Source organism: Phocoena sinus, chromosome 2, assembly GCF_008692025.1.
Source record: "Phocoena sinus isolate mPhoSin1 chromosome 2, mPhoSin1.pri, whole genome shotgun sequence".
NCBI lineage: Eukaryota > Metazoa > Chordata > Mammalia > Artiodactyla > Phocoenidae > Phocoena > Phocoena sinus.
This window is the reverse complement of record NC_045764.1, coordinates 178521465-178530126: the sequence shown is the minus strand read 5'-3', so window position 1 is coordinate 178530126 and position 8662 is coordinate 178521465. Positions and strand designations below refer to the sequence as shown.

Below are 8662 nucleotides of genomic sequence, written 5' to 3'. Positions count from 1 at the left end.
TTTATTCCATACTTTGGAACGGAGGAAGTCTTTCGAATGTACAGGGCAAGCCCAGGAGCTGGAAAGGAAAGGCTGATACGCTCAAACCCATACAAATGGAAATAAAAATCTATCTCTGCATAGACCGTGACAACGTCCACAGAAAACAAATGGGTGTGTGAGAGACACTGGGGGAAATGCACTTGTGGTCACGATGACATGGATTTCAGCATGACTTACCACAATAACAGGGGGGAAAAAGTGTGTGTGTGTCCATAGCTATCCACTATACACCGAGTTCCACTACATCTGTACAATGCAACATTGTGTGTTGTGTGTGTTTGAAATATGTTAAATGATGATGATAAACTATAGTCCAGGGGCTTCCCCGGTGGCGCAGTGGTTGAGAGTCCGCCTGCTGATGCAGGGGACACGGGTTCATGCCCCGGTCCAGGAAGATCCCACATGCCACGGAGCAGCTGGGCCTGTGAGCCATGGCCGCTGAGCCTGCCTGTCCGGAGCCTGTGCTCCGCAACGGGAGAGGCCACAACAGTGAGAGGCCCACGTACAGCAAAAAAAAAAAAAAAAAAAAAAAAAACTATAGTCCAATAACAAAAACAAAACAACCACCCAAAAGTCAAGATGTAGAACTTCCAATGTCAGGCATTAAAAAATAAATTTAAAAAAATGGAAAAAATAGGGCTTCCCTGGTGGTGCAGTGGTTGAGAGTCCACCTGCCGATGCAGGGGACACGGGTTCGTGCCCCGATCCGGGAGGATCCCACATGCCGTGGAGCGGCTGGGCCCGTGAGCCATGGCCGCTGAGCCTGCACGTCCAGAGCCTGCGCTCCGCAACGGGAGAGGCCACAACAGTGAGAGGCCCGTGTACCAAAAAAAAAAAAAAAAGGAAAAATATATATATCTGATAAGGGGTTCCTATCCAATCCCTAGCCCTAACCCTAAACAGTGCCCTAACACATAACCTAACCCTAACCTGTACCCTAATTCTAACCCTAACCCTAACCCTAACCCCTAACCCTGACCCTCACCCTCACCCTCACCCTCATCCTACTGTTTTTCCAAGTATAGTTCCTGCTTCTTCTTTTCTCAATTATTCTAACAAAGCCCACAAATGTCCTCAACAATCTGGCTTAAACTTTCTTGAAGTCCACACCCCATTATGAGCTTATGCTCTGGAACATTGATAAGGGGAAATACAGAGACCATCAGATGCACCTGTCCATGGGCTCAACATAAAGCCCACCACTATCTGTCATTCTCCCACCCATCACCCTGATGGGGAACTATTGGTGTCATCACTGGTAACCTGCAAAGCAATATGACTTAAATCTCACCACTTCTTTTTCCCATCACCCATTGGGCATCTCTAATGGATATTCCCCCCAGCATTATCGTATGATCCAGTCTCCAGACATAATTCCCTCCAATTTTCTCCACAAAGGAAAAATAACATTTTAGTGCTTATGGCCTAACTCATTTTGCCTAGGGGTAAAGAGACCCTAACAACACATCCCCAACCACTGAAACGTAAAGATACCGGTTATATTTCCTTCTATGTGAACAGGAATTGGTATGGGTTTCCTCCAGTCTACTAGCTCATGAAGGCCATGTCATATGCCAGTGTATCTGTTCAAATGCAGTCTCTGATTCCACCTGGTGAATAATGGGCTCACCTGGTTCTAGGTGTTGGATGCCATCCCTTCCCCTCCCCTGCCCCTCAGTGTATCAGCTCACGTTTCAGGTCCTGACTTTTCCTATGACTCTTGCTCATCCTGCTTTAGTTGACTCTCTTATTATCTACATTTAGTCAGTAAGGTTATTATTTAGTTTTCTCTATTAATATTATTGAAAAAGCTAGAAGCAATAGGGTACATTTGGGAATATGTTCATGAAATAGTATGGAGGAAAGGGCTTTTCATAAACAGCAGGTTCTACATTAGTAAATATGCAGGTGATATCGCAGGGCTGAGGAAGTGCTGATCTGCCCCAGACCCGCAGGTGTGACATCTCAGTGAAGGAGTGGAGCCAGTGTTACATGTACAAATGTGTCAGTCAGAGAAGAGAACTCAGATTGGTCTTTCTGGTTCCCAGGAGAGATAACATCACTGATGACATTGATTACACATCCAACACTAATGGCAAACCCACTATAAAGTTCAGACATGCTGTTACTATCGTGATCCCCAGTTTACATCCTTGCAGACTGAAATGCAGATGGTGAGGCCACATCTTCAGTGCCCACAGTGAGATGGGATGGAGCTGTGCTCTGCTCTCCAGCACCATTTACTTATATGACCTCAGGCACAGTCCCAGGACTCAGTGTCCCAGGGACTCGGGAAAGCTGCTCTCAGGTGGACATTTCAAGGGAAACTGCTTCCTGAAGTGGGGGCTTTCCTCTGACCATGACACCCTCATACTCTGCAAACCATTCAACGTGAAGGTTTACTTCTAAAAATCTTGCATGTTCTCTCACCCAGTGCGGTGGGAACTGTGTTCCCTGAGCTCCAGTGTCACTGGCTGTGACAGGGAGAGTTAGAAATGGACACTTCTAGAGGGAGTGAGTCTGTGCACTGTGACCAGGTCACCTGCCCAGCATGTTGGAGTCCTGACGAGCTTCCAGGAGCTGTCTGTTCTTAGACCTTGGTAGCCCTGGAGATTCCTCAACATCCACCTGCAAGGAAGGAGCCCTGAAGCTCGCGGTGTTCCTGCAGACACTCAGTTGTGCACAGGGAAAAAGCAGGACAGGCTACTCGGCAAGTCAGAAATGCTGGGAAAGATGACCATGTCAGCAGAAATGACTACCTTGTCCACACAATTACCTGTGTGGTTAGTTGTAATGAACAAATCCACCTCCAGAACAACTCTTGAAAATATTTAAGCTGTTTCCAGTGAAGAATCGGTCATCCCAGTCAAGTCAGACAGTAAATGTCTTGTGAATTATGATGAACAGTGAATTTTACACAAATATGTCTGAATTCAAATTGGTTATTACATGTATGTTTTGTTTCTAACATTTGAATATCCAATAAATAAGCATGAGCTAATGTGGAAAACCAAAAATAAGAGTTTGTGTCTGACAACTTGGAGCTCCCTGAAGGTGAGGTGGAGATTTGATAAGCGAAGATATGTACCTCCGTGGGATTAAAGTCTCTTCCCAAAATCTACCATTGAGACTTGAGCCTTGACCACAGCTGTTTCCCTGACCAGCCTTAAAACATCGTTTCATTCCTGGACAAAGAGGCACCCAGGAATGTGAGGGGGACCCCAGGTGGGCGCTGAGTTCTCTGAAGGCACAGTCAGCACCCTCCTCACAGGGGGAACCCCAGAGACAGGGGCCCCCTTTCACTACTTTTTACTTTTTATATAAAGTTCCCTCCCACATGAAAATATCCATGTAAGTCAGAAGATTCAAAAACATTTGAATTCAGGTATCTCCTCATACTTGAAGACATTTTCTGGGATTCATTAATCTTACCCACAAGAAGATGAATCAGCTGTGGTTCTTCCTCTTCCTGGTGTCAGCTCCCAGAGGTGAGTGTCTCAGGGATTCAGACATGAACACATGGGGAAGCTGCATCTGAACCCATGAGTCACCATGGTTCTCTCTGTCCACAGGTGTCCTGTCCCAGGTGCAGCTGCAGGAGCCGGGACCCAGCCTGGTGAAGCCCTCACAGACCCTCTCCCTCACCTGCACTTTCTCTGGATTCTCATTAACCAGCTATGGTGTAACCTGGGCCCACCAGCCTCCAGGAAAGGGGCCGGAGTGGGTTACTACCATGTGGAGCAGTCGAAGTACAGACTATAACTCAACTCTTTTTTTTTTGTTAACATCTTTATTGGAGTATAATTGCTTTACAATGGTGTGTTAGTTTCTGCTGTATAACAAAGTGAATTGGCTATACATATACATATATCCCCATATCCCCTCCCTCTTGCGTCTCCTTCCCTCCCTCCCTCCCTATCCCACCCCTCTAGGTGGTCACGAAGCACCAAGCTGATCTCCCTGTGCTATGCGGCTGCTTCCCACTAGCTACCTATTTTACATTTGGTAGTGTATATATATATGTCCATGCCACTCTCTCTGGGACGAAATGAGAGAGTGGTATAACTCAACTCTTAAGTTGCGGCTCAGCATCACCTCCAAGAGCCAAGTCTACTTATCGCTGAACAGCCTGACAACTGAGGACACAGCCGTGTATTACTGTGCGAGAGACACAGTGAGGGGAAGTCAGTGTGAGCCCAGACACAAACCTCCCTGCACGGAGGCACGTAACCACCAGGGGGCGCGCAGGACCCAACAAGTACAGGGCTGAGCCCCAGGAGCAGGTGCAGATGGGGGCTGGTAGGAGATTCTTGTTAGAACCTGTGCTTTCCTCTTCCTGCCCAGGAGCTCCACCAGAGACCCTCTTCTATTTCCTAATGTTTCATCGTTGTGGTTTATGTCATGCTCACAAAATTGTGTGTGCATATATATTTTTTAATTTTATTTTTTTTATTGAAGTAGGGTTGATTTTAAACACACACTTAATGCTCAGCAGTTACAGTTGTTTTTTCTCCTTTATTTTTCTTTTTATCAAAGGATCTCAATACAACACGGAGGCTCACCATCCTTTTCCCTGTGAGTCTGAATCTCGAAACTGGTAAACATCCTGAGAAGGCACATGAGATTTTTAAGCATTATTCATTTCAGGTTTTTTTTGTACATGTCGATGGAAGAGAAACACCCTCCTGCTTTCAGTCAACCTTCACAGTTTGAATTCTGTAGCTTGTTTGCATTGGTATAGACACTAATGTCAGAATGTCCCAATACTTCATATGCAATGATCCTCATTAGTCACAGATCCCATATCTGCAAATTCACTTACTTGCTACCTTTTATTAGCACCCTAAAATAACTTCTGTCATTTCATGCTCATTCATGGAAAATTGCAATGTGGCCGGTTCTTTGAGTCACCCAAAGCAGACACACACACTTTCTCAGCTGAGGTCAGTCAAGGTGACACTTTCTTTTCTTGTTTCAACTACCATCATGGAAATGAGCACTTTCTGGGGTCAACCTAATGTCATGCTTTCCCTTTCCTGTGATTTTTGGCAATTGTTTAAAGTACCCCTAGGCATAGGGCTGAAGAACAGTATAGCATTCCTAAGCACAAATGGACTTAGGAGAAAATATACATGACAGATCAGCTTCATTCAGGCATGAGTTATGTGGCCATGGGCTGTGGGATTGATATTCATATTTCCAATATAAATCTCATGCAAAACATGACGACAAAACTCACTGCTGCATATTTGAGGCAGCCTTGGAAACTTAGCTTAATTCCAACTGCAGCATGGCAAATGGGGTCTTATGGCCAAGAAGAGGGTGGGGTGGAATGGATTGAAAATTACTAACAAAAGAAATATAGGCTAAGGGGATTCTGGTTACATAGACTCAAAAGGATTCTTGCTAAAGGGAGACCAGGGTGATCAGATATCGCATGTGTGATAAGAGGTTTGATGGATTTGATCAAATATTGAGGGTGATCAGAGTTCAAGGGTAGGGAGTTCATATTAATCTGAGGTAGTGGTTTCTTGACAATACTTGCTCATGCAAGTACAAACACAGAAGCCCACAGGTCAAGACTAGTTGAGAAGAGCATTTCAAGTAGCCTGTTGCCTAAGATGTGGTCAGGGATCATTGTCACACTTAAGAAGAGAAATGTTGAACACAAAAATAAACCAGGGATGAACACACACACACACACAGAGAGAGAGAGAGAGAGAGAGAGAAAAGACTAGATGAGGACTCATTGAGAAGAGGTCCATCTGCAAACAAAGGAGAAAGGACTTAGAAGAACCCAAACCTGCTGACACCTTGATCTTAGACTTCTAGTATCCAGGTCTGAGAGAAATATATTTCTGTTGTTTAAGCCACTCAGTCTGCTATTCTGTAATGGCTGCACCCACCTACTAGTACACAAATGATATAGAAACAGACAGATGTATATGGAAATAAAAGTATCATATTGTAAAGGAAAAATCACCCATTCTTCAGTGGTGACATGATGTTCATACCCAAAAAGACATATATGTGCCTATTATAACATTCTTTGGAATTTAGAATAGATGACAAATGATTTCTGGATAAATTAATGTCCAAATTATATTGGTTTGAGTATAACTTGGAAATGAATAATCTAAAAATTGATCAAAATTAAAGTGCAATTTTTCTTATCAAACAAAACTCGAATTTTTAAGGAAGGACATTTTAAAGTAAATCCAAAATTTGTGGGGGTATTGCTATGTAAAGTGTTGTAAACATAGGATGAGAGGTGAAGAATTATGATATAGAGCAAGAAAATAATAGAGTACATGCTATTGAACTGTGTTCACTACCTTTGTATAAAAATGCCAACATAGTGTGATGAAATGTGTAAAGCTGGTGTGTGGACTAATGAGAAAGTGCACAGCATTTGTTTTAACAAGCAGCTCAGAGTTAGAACACAGAAACAGAGAAGGTGTGCGGGGGCAAAGCGGGAGGCCCGAGGTGGCCAGGAGGGCACGAGAGGAGAAGTGAGAGATGCCGGGCCCTAGGCGTTAGGATCGGACGTGCCCTCGGGAAGTTTCCACGTGAAACCCTGGGAGGGAAAGGAAGTCCTGCTGTGTTTACTGTCACACCCCTGCCCTCTGACTCTCCTTTGTCCAAACACTCCTGTTCTAGAAGGGCAGGACCTGTGGTCAGTGAAGAGAAGCTGTGTCCACCATGGATCTCAGCCATCACCCTCCTCCAGAGCCCCAGAGAGGGGCCAGCCATGACCATCTTTATATGGAAACATGCTTCCCACCTGCACATCACACCCTGGGCTCAAGGGGAAAACACAGCACCTGTGCTACTCAGAGTCAGGGTTCTCACCTTCACTGACATAGTTCTCTGAAAGTCAAAGATTTAATGAAAAAGAACATGAAATCCTTCGGGTCATTCCTCCTCTTACTGGCATCTCTCAGCTGTGAGCATCTCCTGGGTCTGAGGAAGGTGGAATTATGGGGTGACGTCTGTGAAGTGGGTGCCACATTACTTTTCCTTCCCCAGGTGTCCTGTCCCAGGTGCAGGTGCAAGTGTTGGGCCCAAGACTATTGAAGACCCTCTACCTCACCTGCCCTATTTCGGGATTCTCCAACCAAAGAGTACTGACTGCTGGGACTAGATCCCTCAGCCCCCAGTGAAAGGGCTGGGGTGACCGGGGTGCTTTGGTTCTGGGAATAGCACAGCACACAAGCTGTCTCTCCAGAAATGACTCTTCACCTCCAGAGACACATCACAAATTTAGTTTTCCCTGCAGCTCAGCTCAGGGCACAGACCTAGGACACAGCTCTGTGGTTACTGTCCCAGGAGGCCCAGTGAGAAAGTCAGGGTGAGTTCAGACAGGAACCTCCCTGCAGGGGCTGCACCAACCACTGGGGGCACTCAGGGTCATCAGGAAACAAGAGGACCCATTTCAGGGTAGGGGCAGAGGATGTCATGGAGGGATTTTCTCTCAGAACCTGTGGTTTCTCCACTGGATCATTGCCACCCCAGAAAGCCTCATCCACAGTGATTCCAGGGAACTTTCTTGTTTCTAAACTTGAGACGCTTTTCATGGATTCAGGCTTATCTGTCTTTCCCCATCTATCTTTGGAAGAGCCGCACAGAAATATTTCTTCATGAGACCTTTATTTGAAGATTAGGTTACTACTTTCTGTTATTACTTGTCAAGTTTTTAATCGTTTAATGACATAAATAATTTTTACTGTTGAACTTTAAATCTGCTTTCCACCATCAGATGGATTTCCAATTCTTCTCATCCTGACAACCTCTCCAGTCCAGTCTGATGCAATGCCTTTCACTTGAATAGAATGAGTCATATTGATATTCGGAAATTGATGTCCATACAGCACTGCAGTCATTCTCTCCTCAGAGAACCTTTGGAAATGTCGGGCCACAGGCTGGGCTGTAATATGTGGGCTGTGTTTCCTGTACCTTTTTATCTAGTGTGGACATTGATAATAGATAATTAGATAAAAGAGAGATAGATAAAAGGGAACAGAAACAAGTATATCCTAATCGTATGGAAAATAACCATAATAACTGACTACATAACCCATATTCAGGGAGTGGTAAAGGCTCGAATGTGTAAAGATCATACAAACACCCGTATGAAGTTATTTGTATTAACCTAAATATTTTTAAAGCTTTTGTAAATACTTTTCTAGCTCACTCCTCAATCACTTGGTGAGTGTCTGGTTTTCTCTCTAAGAAATCGACAAATATATTCCAATTGGCGGCCATTGACATTCCCTTCCAGCAAGGGGATGAGGGCCTTTTGCTCTACATCATCCCCAGTATTAAATTTTTTATTATTTTGTGCTTTAATTGTTGTAATAAGTGAATAGCAGTATTTCATCGTCGTGTTATTTTATGTTTCCTTAATGAAGAATCCTTTTAAAACCTTTATCTCTTCTATGTGTAGGTATCTTCAAATCACTGGCTCAGGTACATTATTTTCATTTCTTGTTACTGTTGTTCAGCTGTGAAGTTGCTGTATAGTCCACGATACAAGTCCTTTATAAATATGATATTAGAGAGCACATTCTCCAAGTCTGTGCCTAATTCCCTTATCAGTGAAGTTATTGTTACTCTTGCT

At 44.2% G+C, this 8662-nt stretch overlaps 1 gene segment (V, D, J or C); it reads left to right on the top strand.

Annotated features, from left to right (window-relative positions):
- Positions 1 to 3484: 3484 nt before the first annotated feature.
- On the top strand, positions 3485 to 7205 carry LOC116748677. The segment is given in 4 exon segments: positions 3485 to 3530; positions 3615 to 3797; positions 4101 to 4232; positions 7072 to 7205. Coding segments are annotated over 4 exon segments (495 nt in total).
- Positions 7206 to 8662: the final 1457 nt, after the last annotated feature.